The 14,130-nt window shown below is 37.8% G+C and overlaps 2 protein-coding genes across 4 annotated transcripts in view; one reads left to right on the forward strand and one right to left on the reverse strand.

Moving 5' to 3' along the window:
• The first annotated feature begins 51 nt into the window (after positions 1-51).
• Positions 52-6,827, forward strand: trap1 (TNF receptor-associated protein 1). Its single transcript, XM_077734009.1, has 17 exons — positions 52-270; positions 1,123-1,305; positions 1,373-1,455; positions 1,546-1,686; positions 2,426-2,497; positions 2,586-2,746; positions 2,814-2,923; positions 2,987-3,060; positions 3,790-3,945; positions 4,017-4,207; positions 4,669-4,816; positions 5,094-5,279; positions 5,368-5,506; positions 5,570-5,655; positions 5,719-5,864; positions 5,946-6,018; positions 6,134-6,827. The coding sequence occupies exons 1-17, from the start codon at positions 147-149 to the stop codon at positions 6,233-6,235; spliced, it is 2,175 nt and encodes a 724-aa protein (XP_077590135.1). The 5' UTR covers positions 52-146; the 3' UTR covers positions 6,236-6,827.
• The window catches only part of LOC144208261 (MAPK regulated corepressor interacting protein 2-like), a 31,694-nt gene continuing 24,099 nt past the window's right edge, over positions 6,536-14,130 (reverse strand). For 2 of the 3 annotated variants that reach the window (XM_077734011.1, XM_077734012.1), the window contains exons 3-8: positions 13,314-13,482; positions 13,095-13,215; positions 12,958-13,027; positions 12,432-12,556; positions 7,395-7,508; positions 6,536-6,772 (exon numbers count right to left, since the gene is read on the reverse strand). In XM_077734011.1, the coding sequence (XP_077590137.1) occupies positions 6,702-6,772; positions 7,395-7,508; positions 12,432-12,556; positions 12,958-13,027; positions 13,095-13,149 (435 nt within the window). In that variant the 5' untranslated portion in view covers positions 13,150-13,215; positions 13,314-13,482 and the 3' untranslated portion in view covers positions 6,536-6,701. The remainder of the gene's footprint in view (positions 6,773-7,394; positions 7,509-12,431; positions 12,557-12,957; positions 13,028-13,094; positions 13,216-13,313; positions 13,483-14,130) is intronic. The other variant, XM_077734013.1, reaches the window with a different exon arrangement.

Raw genomic sequence — 14,130 nt, forward strand, 5'->3', positions numbered from 1 at the left:
AGGCGGTATAGTGGACACCTTTCAACTGAGGACCCCTCAGGGTCCTTCCACCGCGAATATCATTCGGCGCATGCGCGACATCTGTAACGACGACCGTGCGCGTGTTGCGTGAGTCGCTCCCCAAGTTGTTGTCTTTTCCCGTCAATATGTCCCAATTCCTCGCTTTGTCTCGATTCGGTATTCCATCATTATCCACCAGAAACACCCGGAGGTTACTACCGCCATGCGTACGAGGCCTGAGCGGTTGTGTCCTACGATCCTTGACACGGGGTAAGTGTATGCTAGCCGGGCTAACATCGTAGCATCCACTTCGTAGCATCGATTTCGTAACATCGTAGCATCGACTTCGAAGCATCGACATCGTAGCATCGTCTTCGTAACATCGACTTCGTTACATCGTAGCATCGACTTCGTAACATCGTAGCATCGACTTCGTAACATCGTAGCATCGACTTCGAAGCATCGACTTCGTAACATCGTATCATCGACTTCGTAACATCGACTTCGTTACATCGTAGCATCGACTTCGTAATATCTTAGCATCGACTTTGTAACATCGTAGCATCGACTTCGTAACTTCGTAGCATCGACTTCATAACATCGTAGCATCGACTTCGTAGCATCGACTTTAGTTTTCTAACAATCCTATATTTTCTCTGTATATATAGGTAATATATTACCAACAGTTTTATCATTGACTTTTTTGTGTAGATATTACATTCAATACAGGGGCTTTACGGTAAAATATCCATGTAAAGATCGAACGAATTTGTTGTCATTATTTCACTCAAATCTCATTCAAATCATGCCTATTCATTAGCTAAGGGATAATAAAACATGCTCTATTTTGTTTTGCACAGATTAATTCATAATATAACATCAACAATTTAGTTTTGTATTTCCCGACTTTTATCCTGTCACGTGATATTTTGTGTTAGTTGTGCAGAGCTGTCAATCAATAGTGTAACTAGTAGTGTAGATATTTAGCATTCTCCTTTTACTGTTATATTATTTTGAATTAAGCATATAGCCTTCACTTTTCCACTGACATTTACAGTTATGAACATCATTTTTTTACACTGTCTATATCGATTTTATATTTGTTGGCTGTTTATTTTCCAGACCAACAACTTGAAACACAGCGATTATCAAGAAGTCGCACCAAAATTTTGGGTCTTCAGCAGAAGTTTCCTCGGTTTAACCCACAGTCATACTACAGCACGCAGGAAGCGGAGAAAGAGCCTGAAAAGGAGCCCGAGGAAGAGGCTTTGCATACAATAATCAACGATTCTGAGAGCGTGGACGGTACTAGAATTGACATGTCCGTGGTCATTTAAAGTGATTAAAAAATCCACTCTTGTCATTCATTCAGGCAGCTTCTCCAAACATGAATTTCAAGCAGAGACCAAGAAACTTTTGGACATTGTCGCCAGGTCTCTTTACTCTGAGAAAGAGGTAAGATATGTTTTGTAACTGGTCTTTTGTAGGTCAAGGTTGTACATCAGACACATCAATGCATCTTATTTTGATTTTTGTTTATTTTAGGTGTTCATCAGGGAGCTCATCTCCAATGGCAGTGACGCTCTGGAGAAACTACGGCATAAATTGATGACCGGAGGTGGACAAACGGCTCCAATGGAGATCCATTTACAGACAGACGCCACCAAGGGCACCTTCACCATCCAGGTAGGACCACAATTAATATTCGGACAACTTAGTGTGCCTTTAAAAAGTCTATTTAAAGTTCCAAGTGTGTTAAAGCCTTTCAATGGTGAGTTCTTACAACAGATTGCCATTTTAAATGTAGACCTTTAATCCCTTTAGAGGGCAAGTGGCTATTTTTGGTCATTAGAAATAGAGGTATTAACAATTTATATATTGTGGAACATTTTAAGATATGTTCTTTTCACAATAAAGTAATTTATAAAAAAAATCCTCAATTGAGAGCCCCCTTATGGTGTGAAAGTGGAGGCCCGGGGGCCAAATTTGGTCCGCTGGATCATTTTTTTGCGGTCCGAGTGAGTAAATCATGCCAACTTTCTGTTTTTGGATCAAATTCAAAAGAAGATTATAGATGTAGTATTATATTTCCTTATTTTTTCCTTTCTAAATCAATCATTGCAATTTTTTAATCAATTTTTTTGTTTTTTATTTCAAAAATCATTTTGTAAAATCTAACACAATTACAAAAAATACTTAGTTTCCATTTGAAATGAAAAACAAGATTAAAAGAAAATGTTTCATTACTAAGCAAATAAAACGCTCAAACAAACATTGTTTTAAATTCATAAAAACAGACTATTTAGGGCTTTTCATCCAATTTAAAAAAATTCTAAATATTATATCTATTTTTTTTTTCAGTTTCCGGGAAACATTGCCACCTGTTGAACATCATCATGACAGTTTTTTATTTTATTTTTTACAGGATACAGGAGTAGGGATGAACCAAGAAGAGCTTGTTGCTAACTTGGGAACCATCGCCCGCTCGGGTTCAAAGGTAGCCATTCCTCTTTTTTCCAAAACGGATCGGCATTCTATCTACCCCTGTCCTCAACTATTATCATCCTCATCCACAATGTCCACAGGCTTTTTTGGATGCACTACAGAACCAAGCAGAGGCCAGCAGCTCCATCATCGGTCAGTTTGGCGTGGGTTTCTACTCGGCCTTCATGGTCGCCGACCGCGTGGACGTCTACTCGCAGTCGGCCGAAGCCGATACACCCGGATACAAGTGGTCTTCCGACGGGTACGTTTGCCCTCAGTCCAAAAATGTGAAGCAATTTTGAGTTAAAGCTTTTGGATATGTCTTTCAGCTCGGGGGTCTTTGAGGTAGCCCAAGCCAGTGGTGTCCAACCGGGGACGAAGATAGTGTTGTACCTCAAGGATGACTGCAAAGAGTTTGCCTCTGAGGACAGAGTCAAAGGTATGAATGACCGTCCAGCCTTCTGTCCTGTTTTTATACAATTTGGTTCTGTGCATTTTTCAGAGGTGGTGACCAAGTACAGCAACTTTGTCAGCTTCCCTGTCTTTCTGAATGGTCGCAGGCTCAACACCCTACAGGTAAAAAGAGCACCATTTTTATACTGTTTTCTTCAGAATATTTTAATTATGTTTTAAAAATGTTTTCAATGTATGTAGAGATAGATTTTGACAAAAAATAGGTTAACACAGTGTAAATATTATTAGTATGGAAAACTCCTATATTCATTCTGAGATGATATTTTGAATAGATTTTGATAGAGAAATATTTTTTTACCTGATTATTTTTGATTGTTTTCGATGTATGTTGGCCTAACCCCTAATCTAACCCTAGAATTTTGTCCTAACCATAACTCTAACCCTTGGCCCAATCCCTAATCTAACCCTAGAATTTTGTCCTAACCCTAGTATTTTGTCCTTACCCAAGTCTAACCCTAGAATTTTTTTTCCTAACCCTAATCTAACCCTAGTATTTTGTCCTAACCCTAGAATTTTGTCCTAACCCTAAACTAACCCTAGAATTTTGTCCTAACCCTAATCTGATCCTAACCCTTACTACCTTAAAATAAATCAATAAATTCCAGGATCCATCTCGTATGTCAATTTCCTTGTATCTTAAATAAACTTTTTCCATAGAAATGAACTAAATACAAATTCCTTTGTTCCCACACTGAAAAAAAATCACCCAAAAAACAGGATATTACAATGATTTTTTTCTGTTGATTCTAATTCACCACACAGCCATATTGAGTTTATTGAGGTTGTAATACTTTTGAAATGAATGGCGCTTCCTTCTTTCTTTTTGTCCAGGCCCTTTGGACCATGGAACCCAAAGAAATCAGCGACTGGCAACACGAGGAATTTTACCGCTACGTGGCGCAGACGTACGACAAACCGCGCTACACGCTACACTACCGTGCCGACGCCCCGCTCAACATCCGCAGTCTCTTCTACGTCCCCGAATCGGTGGGGACTTTCCCGTCGAGAGGGTCGGCGACCGTTTTTTTGACACTTTTTTGTCTTTTTTGTACCCGTAGAAGCCTTCCATGTTCGACGTAAGCCGGGAAATGGGCTCCGGCGTGGCGCTGTACAGCAGGAAGGTCCTGATCAGCGCCAAGGCTACCGACATCCTACCCAAGTGGCTTCGCTTCCTTCGAGGCGTGGTGGACAGCGAGGACATCCCGCTCAATTTGAGTCGAGAGCTGTTGCAGGAGAGCGCCCTCATCAGGTACTGTCGCAAAGACACTCGTCATTTTCATTTTTTTTATTTCGTCTACTTTAGACCTGGGTGATTTGACCCCAAAAATAATCATTATTTTTTAAGATTTTTACATCTACAAACTGTAGAGTAGTTAAACTTAGTGTGTCTTCCATTTTGTGCGAGCATTTAGCTAATGTTTTTTTTATTTTCTGAGATTTATGACCTATATTTTTGTTATTTAGTGTATTTTTTTCTTCTCTTTAGCTCTATTTTGACAAATTTTGCTCTAACTATTTAATAGTTATCGCAAAATTTGTAAAAATTAGCATTTAGCAATTAGCATTTAGCTAATGTTTTAAATTTTTTGAATTAGATTTTTGTTGTTTAGTGTATTTTTTTCTTCTTTTTAGCTCTATTTTGACTAATCTGCTACAACTATTCAATAGTTACACATGCATCTAACCTCTTTTTTATATTTTTTTTTGCAGAAAACTCCGCGAGGTCCTCCAACAAAAGCTAATCCGCTTCCTCCTGGACCAAAGCAAGAAGGAGCCGGAGAAGTACAACAAATTCTTTGAGGACTTTGGCCTCTTCATGCGAGAGGGCATCGTCACCTGTCATGAGCAAGATGTCAAGGTAAGCCATCCTCCACATCCGGACGTTTGGTCACCCGGACATTTGACATAATGACAGTTTACTGTTGAAACCAGCTCTCAAAATTATACTCACGAGAGTTGAATATCCAAATATCCAAGTACTGTTTTCAACAGTACTTGGATATTAAACTCTCATGAATATAATTTTGTGAGCTGGTTTCAACAGTAAATTCTCTGTCACCATTTGACTGGCGACCAAACGTCCGATTACCCGTCCTCCTCGCCTCCTTGTCGCTAACACCGTCCACCCACCGTAGGAGGACATCTCCAAACTCCTCCGCTACGAGTCATCAGCACTTCCAGCGGGTCAGCTGACCAATCTGGCAGACTACTCCGCTCGCATGAAGGCGGGTACGCGTAACATCTACTACCTGTGCGCCCCCAACCGCCACCTGGCCGAACACTCGCCTTACTTTGAGGCCATGAAGAAGAAAGACATGGAGGTAACACCCATTTTTATTCCTTAACTAACAAACACATTGGCTGTCCTCATTAAATGACTATGTTAATCTACCCCGTTTCTCCCGTTAGGTGCTGTTTTGCTACGAGCAGTTTGACGAACTGACCTTACTTCACTTGAGGGAGTTTGACAAGAAGAAGCTCATCTCCGTGGAGACGGACATCGTTGTGGACCACTACAAGGAGGACAAGTTTGAAGATGGCACACCTGGTGAGTCACACTTTCATCCATGTTTTCATCCTCTCATCCTAACTGTATTTCCTTATTTTTCAGCCGACCAACGGCTCACGCAGGAGCAAGCCGACGACCTAACGGCGTGGATGAAGAACGCCCTGGGCTCCCGCATCACCAACGTCAAGGTAAGCACGAAAATGACCTTCCCAACAGAGCGCTACGACTAATAACTGAACTTTGACTTTCAGCTGACTCCACGCTTGGACACGCACCCCGCCATGATCACGGTGCTGGAGATGGGCGCCGCACGCCACTTCCTACGGACTCAGCAGATGGCTCGCAGCGTTGAGGAGAGAGCTCAAATACTACAGCCTACTTTGGAGATCAACTCTGGGTGAGTGAGCATGAATATCACAATGGAAAAGTAGAATTGTCCCAGTTTAACCATTGTACCTTCCTTCTGCCACCATCTTAGGCACACCCTGATCAAGAAGTTATACCAGCTCAAAGACTCGGACAACCAACTGGCCACGCTACTACTTGAACAGGTAATGTGAACATTGTATATGTAGAAAGAATAACATAGACCATGTATAGTAAGTAATGCTTTTATGTGTTCAAAAGTAGACCATGTAAAGTTAAAGTCATTTCTTCTCTCGTTAGATTTACGACAACGCCATGATCGCGGCGGGACTGAACGACGATCCTCGACCGATGATTTCCCGGCTCAACGACCTGCTGACCAAAGCACTGGAAAAGCACTGAGAACAAGTCTTGGACTACAGCAAGGGATGGCGGACTCTGGTCCTGGTGAGCCGCTAGCGTAGCACTTTGTTTTCCACATCTCCCCCTTCTACCACACTTAAATCTTATGGACAACTTGCTGATAAGTTGACCATTTGATTCAGGTGGAGTAGAGGAGAGAGATGTGGAAAACAAAGCGTTACGAGAGTGGTTCTCCGGGATGGGAGTTGACCACCCCTGCACTACGGGATAGTCTTCACATTGACTTTTGTGGCGCTGTATTGTGTTGTTTTGGAAGATAATACAGAGAAAGACTGCAGATTGCTGAAAAAGACAGATTATTTACTCCAAAACATAACAGGATACAAGTAAAGTCCTCCAGTGTTCACGTCAGGAGCCGACCGGCAGCTCAAGCGTTGGCCACGACAGACGCCGCGATGACGCCAAAGGGACTCTTTCCGTCTTGGTTGAAGAACTGGTGACGTCTTCAGGATAGTTTGTCTATGTTGGCCAGGAAGCGCTGGGCCCACCACTCGTCCAGATCGATGGGTACAAAGTCTGAAGAGAACATGAAGAAAGAAGAGTCAAGTCCATGTACACATTTAATGGTAAATGTGCACTTAAACAGGTAAAAGTCTGGTTTTGCTGTAATTACAGGTGTTACTCAAAATATGGGATTTCATGTCCTAGTTGTGTCTTACAACCAACTACCCTGAAAACACCCAATCATGTCTAATCTCCGAAGGTAAGCAGGCCTGGTTAGTACTTGGATGGAAGACTACTTGCGCCTACCAAGTACTGTAAGCTCTTATGTTACCAAGTAGAATTATGCTTGGTAACATAAGAGCTTTCAGTACTTGGTAGGCCTAAGTACTCTTCCATCCAAGTACTAACCAGTCCTGCTTACCTTCGCAGATCAGAAGTGATTGGGTGTTTTCTGGGTAGTTCGTCGTAAGGCCCAACTAGGACATGAGATCCTATACTTTGAGTAGCACCTGTAATTACAGCAAAACCAAACTTTTACCTGTTTAGTGCACATTTTCATGACGGTTCGTTTGTTGCTTGTTTTAAGTAAACACAATTTGAAGTGTCATCTTTGACTTTTGTCCTTCTTTATATGATTGTGTAGTTATTTCACTAAGCTAAGTGTTACTGATGATAGATGAGAAAAGACACTAACCGTCCATGTGAGAGCTGGGAGCCTCGTCGTCTTTGTAGTGGACAGTCAAGCCGTTGGTCTCGTCATCTGGGAGTTGGACCTTCGTCTGCTCGTGTTGAACCACCTCCTGCCAGGCTGCACAAAGACATCGCAAGGCATATGATAAGGCTTTTTGTCTTCAAAAAGCCTTACTATACTATGTCGTTTTTGAAGACAAAAAGCCTTACTATACTATGTCGTTTTTGACACAAAAAGCCTTACTATACTATGTCGTTTTTTTACGGAAAAAAAAGCCTTACTATACTATGTCGTTTTTTTGCGAAAAAAAGCCTTACTATACTATGTCGTTTTTTTGCGAAAAAAAGCCATACTATACTATGTCGTTTTTTTGCGAAAAAAAGCCTTACTATACTATGTCGTTTTTGGCGATAAAAAGCCTTACTATACTATGTCGTTTTTTGAGAAAAAAAGCCTTACTATACTATGTCGTTTTTTGACGAAAAAAGCCTTACTATACTATGTCGTTTTTTGACGAAAAAAAAGCCTTACTATACTATGTCGTTTTTTGACGAAAAAAAGCCTTGCTATACTATGTCGTTTTTTGACAAAAAAAGCCTTACTATACTATGTCGTTTTTTGAGAAAAAAAGCCTTACTATACTATGTCGTTTTTTAACGAAAAAAAGCCTTACTATACTATGTCGTTTTTTGACGAAAAAAAGTCTTGCTATACTATGTCGTTTTTTGACAAAAAAAGCCTTACTATACTATGTCGTTTTTTTTACGAAAAAAAGCCTTACTATACTATGTCGTTTTTTACGAAAAAAAGCCTTACTATACTATGTCGTTTTTGGCGATAAAAGGCCTTACTATACTATGTCGTTTTTTACGAAAAAAAGCCTTACTATACTATGTCATTTTTGTTAAGGCTTTTTTTCTCAAAAAACGACATAGTATAGTAAGGCTTTTTTTCGCAAAAAAACGACATAGTATAGTAAGGCTTTTTTTTGTCAAAAAACGACATAGTATAGTAAGGCTTTTTTTGTCAAAAAACGACATAGTATAGTAAGGCTTTTTTTCGTTAAAAAACGACATAGTATAGTAAGGCTTTTTTTGTCAAAAAACGACAGTATAGTAAGGCTTTTTTTCTCAAAAAACGACATAGTATAGTAAGGCTTTTTTTGTCAAAAAACGACATAGTATAGTAAGGCTTTTTTTGTCAAAAAACGACATAGTATAGTAAGGCTTTTTTTTCGTAAAAAACGACATAGTATAGTAAGGCTTTTTGTGTCAAAAACGACATAGTATAGTAAGGCTTTTTGTCTTCAAAAACAACATAGTATAGTAAGGCTTTTTTTCTCAAAAAACGACATAGTATAGTAAGGCTTTTTTTCGCAAAAAAACGACATAGTATAGTAAGGCTTTTTATCGCCAAAAACGACATAGTATAGTAAGGCTTTTTTCGTCAAAAAACGACATAGTATAGTAAGGCTTTTTTTTCGCAAAAAAACAACATAGTATAGTAAGGCTTTTTTGTCAAAAAACGACATAGTATAGTAAGGCTTTTTTTCTCAAAAAACGACATAGTATAGTAAGGCTTTTTATCGCCAAAAACGACATAGTATAGTAAGGCTTTTTTTCGCAAAAAAACGACATAGTATAGTAAGGCTTTTTATCGCCAAAAACGACATAGTATAGTAAGGCTTTTTTCGTCAAAAAACGACATAGTATAGTAAGGCTTTTTTTCGCAAAAAAACAACATAGTATAGTAAGGCTTTTTTGTCAAAAAACGACATAGTATAGTAAGGCTTTTTTTCTCAAAAAACGACATAGTATAGTAAGGCTTTTTTTCTCAAAAAACGACATAGTATAGTAAGGCTTTTTATCGCCAAAAAACGACATAGTATAGTAAGGCTTTTTTTCGCAAAAAAACGACATAGTATAGTAAGGCTTTTTTTGTCAAAAAACAACATAGTATAGTAAGGCTTTTTTTCTCAAAAAACGACATAGTATAGTAAGGCTTTTTTTCGCAAAAAAACAACATAGTATAGTAAGGCTTTTTTCGTCAAAAAACGACATAGTATAGTAAGGCTTTTTTCGTCAAAAAACGACATAGTATAGTAAGGCTTTTTTTCGCAAAAAAACGACCTAGTATAGTAAGGCTTTTTTTGTCAAAAAACGACATAGTATAGTAAGGCTTTTTTTCTCAAAAAACGACATAGTATAGTAAGGCTTTTTTTCGCAAAAAAACGACATAGTATAGTAAGGCTTTTTTTGTCAAAAAACGACATAGTATAGTAAGGCTTTTTTTCTCAAAAAACGACATAGTATAGTAAGGCTTTTTTTCTCAAAAAACGACATAGTATAGTAAGGCTTTTTATCGCCAAAAACGACATAGTATAGTAAGGCTTTTTTTCGCAAAAAAACGACATAGTATAGTAAGGCTTTTTATCGCCAAAAACGACATAGTATAGTAAGGCTTTTTTCGTCAAAAAACGACATAGTATAGTAAGGCTTTTTTTCGCAAAAAAACAACATAGTATAGTAAGGCTTTTTATCGCCAAAAACGACATAGTATAGTAAGGCTTTTTTCGTCAAAAAACGACATAGTATAGTAAGGCTTTTTTTTCGCAAAAAAACAACATAGTATAGTAAGGCTTTTTTGTCAAAAAACGACATAGTATAGTAAGGCTTTTTTTCTCAAAAAACGACATAGTATAGTAAGGCTTTTTATCGCCAAAAACGACATAGTATAGTAAGGCTTTTTTTCGCAAAAAAACGACATAGTATAGTAAGGCTTTTTATCGCCAAAAACGACATAGTATAGTAAGGCTTTTTTCGTCAAAAAACGACATAGTATAGTAAGGCTTTTTTTCGCAAAAAAACAACATAGTATAGTAAGGCTTTTTTGTCAAAAAACGACATAGTATAGTAAGGCTTTTTTTCTCAAAAAACGACATAGTATAGTAAGGCTTTTTTTCTCAAAAAACGACATAGTATAGTAAGGCTTTTTATCGCCAAAAAACGACATAGTATAGTAAGGCTTTTTTTCGCAAAAAAACGACATAGTATAGTAAGGCTTTTTTTGTCAAAAAACAACATAGTATAGTAAGGCTTTTTTTCTCAAAAAACGACATAGTATAGTAAGGCTTTTTTTCGCAAAAAAACAACATAGTATAGTAAGGCTTTTTTCGTCAAAAAACGACATAGTATAGTAAGGCTTTTTTCGTCAAAAAACGACATAGTATAGTAAGGCTTTTTTTCGCAAAAAAACGACCTAGTATAGTAAGGCTTTTTTTGTCAAAAAACGACATAGTATAGTAAGGCTTTTTTTCTCAAAAAACGACATAGTATAGTAAGGCTTTTTTTCGCAAAAAAACGACATAGTATAGTAAGGCTTTTTTTGTCAAAAAACGACATAGTATAGTAAGGCTTTTTTTCTCAAAAAACGACATAGTATAGTAAGGCTTTTTTTCTCAAAAAACGACATAGTATAGTAAGGCTTTTTATCGCCAAAAACGACATAGTATAGTAAGGCTTTTTTTCGCAAAAAAACGACATAGTATAGTAAGGCTTTTTATCGCCAAAAACGACATAGTATAGTAAGGCTTTTTTCGTCAAAAAACGACATAGTATAGTAAGGCTTTTTTTCGCAAAAAAACAACATAGTATAGTAAGGCTTTTTATCGCCAAAAACGACATAGTATAGTAAGGCTTTTTTCGTCAAAAAACGACATAGTATAGTAAGGCTTTTTTTTCGCAAAAAAACAACATAGTATAGTAAGGCTTTTTTGTCAAAAAACGACATAGTATAGTAAGGCTTTTTTCGCAAAAAAACGACATAGTATAGTAAGGCTTTTTTTCGCAAAAAAACGACATAGTATAGTAAGGCTTTTTTTTGCAAAAAAAACGACATAGTATAGTAAGGCTTTTTATCGCCAAAAACGACATAGTATAGTAAGGCTTTTTTCCTCAAAAAACGACATAGTATAGTAAGGCTTTTTTTTCGTCAAAAAACGACATAGTATAGTAAGGCTTTTTTTCTCAAAAAACGACATAGTATAGTAAGGCTTTTATCGTCAAAAAACGACATAGTATAGTAAGGCTTTTTTTGTCAAAAAACGACATAGTATAGTAAGGCTTTTTTCGTCAAAAAACGACATAGTATAGTAAGGCTTTTTTCGTCAAAAAACGACATAGTATAGTAAGGCTTTTTTTCGCAAAAAAACGACATAGTATAGTAAGGCTTTTTTTTGTCAAAAAACGACATAGTATAGTAAGGCTTTTTATCGCCAAAAAACGACATAGTATAGTAAGGCTTTTTTTTGTCAAAAAACGACATAGTATAGTAAGGCTTTTATTCACAAAAAATGACATAGTATAGTAAGGCTTTTACGCGCAAAAAACGACAGTATAGTAAGGCATTTATTCGCAAAAAAAACGACATAGTATATTAAGGCTTTTTGTCTTAAAAACGACATAGTATAGTAAGGTTTTTTTTTTTAAACTTATCTTAAAAAAGGCTTTTTCTCTTAAAAACGACATAGTATAGTAAGGCTTTTTATCTTTAAAAACGACATAGTATAGTAAGGCTTTTTATTTTAAAAACTTATCTTTTATCTTAAAAAACGTATCTTAAAAAAGGCCTTTTCTCTTAAAAACGACAAGGTATAGTAAGGCTTTTTTATCTTAAAAACGACATACTACAGTAAGGCCTTGCGATAGAAACAAGTCCCTTAAAAGCGTGCGTTAACCAAACCGGTGTTGATTTTTAACCCTGGCGACTTATGACTTTCAACCAAAGTCATTCGGGGGAGGGGGAAACTACTTGTTGCGCAAGGTTAGTCTTTTGGAAGTGGGGGGGGGGGTCATTTCAGACCACAAGTGTAAGACAAAAGCGCAGTATTTCTATCAGGCGGGGTTTTTAACGGCTATCATAACGGCAGCAGCTGCGAGGGGTGACGCCCCGTTGTGGGTGACTCAAGATTGTGGCGATACAAAACACAAACGCGCGCGTGGCTGTTATTTTAAAGGCCGACCGGAAAGACGAGAAACGCACCTTCGTACACAAACTTTACGTTGTCCTCGTGGGCCGCCGTGGACTCGCCGTCCTGCTGGCGTTCTGCGGGCTGCTGGTGCTTCTTTCCGTTGGCCCGGTTAAAAACAATCTTGGGTGCGGCGTGACTAAAGGCGAGACAAAAGGGGCACGGTCAAAACAAGCAACAACTGAGTGGACAGCCATGTGTCCCATTTAGCAAGGTCACACAAACACAACACTCAAGTAGGGCAACAAAGGTTGTGTAAATTCTCCAAATGACGTTATTTGCAGTTTGGAGTGTAGTTCAATGTAGTGTATATACTCCGTAATAAACAAATTTGGAAAAAAATCATTCTTAAAACATCGAAATTAGACAATAAATGAATTTAAATAGCAGTGTTTCATATATTTGACGTGGGAGTGTGTGAATGTGTTAACAAAGGTTTGTAAGCTAAACACTATTTATTGGTGACTCATTAATAACTCCAGACATACCTAAAAAAAATAGTCTCGTGTTTTTCAAGGTGTCAGTGAACGCATCACTTACTCGGGCAAACTCCAGGTCGTCTGCTTGTGTTTGAAGTCGTTTATTTTGTTGTCGAGCGGTTGCGTAGGTCCTAAAATACAACAAACGATCAATATTTCACTTATTTTAACAAATGTTTCGATCTTTTTCATACTTACCTGTTCGACGCTGGGTGACCAGTTTGCTAGGACCTCTGGTAATCGTGTACATCATGCAAAGAGTGCACACTTGCCAACTTTTTTTCCCAGGTTTAAACCCCACAGTCTTGTCTGATAAAGCCTGTGAGTGAAATCAAAACAGAAAATAAACAAAATAAGATAAATGGCTTCACTTTAGAGTTGAAAATGTGTCCTGACAAGATGCACAATGTCACACACGCCGCATTCGTAAGAGTTGGGGGTTGGGGGGGTGCACGATTGGCCCACGTGCTTCCACACCTCCTCAGAATCTTAAAGAGACAGTAACCCCACGAAGCAGTGCGCTTGCGCAACACTCGATGTGTTGTGTCCTTGCGCATGTTGATGACGTCTCATGAACGACGATGATCTAAAAAAGAAAAATAAATTATATCCCATTCATGCATGAATTTTAATTTTTAATATAGAACTTGGGCACTAGAGTTTTTGCCAGCAATTATTTGAGTAAATCGTTTTGTGATCATGTTGCACCACTACTCCAGAACGCATGGTGGTGCTGCAATACAGAAAAGTATTCTTAACGATGTTAAGACGTAATAATATATAATAAACTAAAACAAGCTGTGAAACACTGTTAAAAACTAACTTAAAGAATGAGTTCTTTACTCAGTGGAATAAAACGGAGGATATAATGTTTAACTATAATTTATTATAGGGTAATTCAATTTATATTGTCTTTAGTAATAGTAATTATTAGCTGTGAAAAGTGAGTTTATGGGCAGTTGGCCTTACAGATGTATTCATTTATTACAAACATATTTATGCAGGATTTCCCTTTTATAAAGCAGTTTTAAACGAATGAAGGGTCTACATTTGGGGAGGGTAGATCAGTCAATGTCATGCGTGTTGTTGTTCAGAAGATCGAACACGTCAGCCCCAGATTTATCGTGACATATTGATTTTTTCTTCAGGCAGTAATCGAAATTAACTCGTTCACTACCATTGGCAGTGATAGCCATCTAAGTCGGTTTTAATTGGGATACTAACATTGAAAAAA

The sequence above is a fragment of the Stigmatopora nigra genome, chromosome 15, assembly GCF_051989575.1.
Source record: "Stigmatopora nigra isolate UIUO_SnigA chromosome 15, RoL_Snig_1.1, whole genome shotgun sequence".
NCBI lineage: Eukaryota > Metazoa > Chordata > Actinopteri > Syngnathiformes > Syngnathidae > Stigmatopora > Stigmatopora nigra.

Bases quoted from the DNA above. Each gene is read 5' to 3' on its own strand.
- trap1 (XM_077734009.1), top strand. From the start codon at position 147: ATGTCCCAATTCCTCGCTTTGTCTCGATTCGGTATTCCATCATTATCC. The intron at 3,061-3,789 runs GTAAAAAGAGCA...CTTTTTGTCCAG, and splicing joins GCAGGCTCAACACCCTACAG to GCCCTTTGGACCATGGAACC. The intron at 4,817-5,093 runs GTAAGCCATCCT...CACCCACCGTAG, and splicing joins GTCATGAGCAAGATGTCAAG to GAGGACATCTCCAAACTCCT.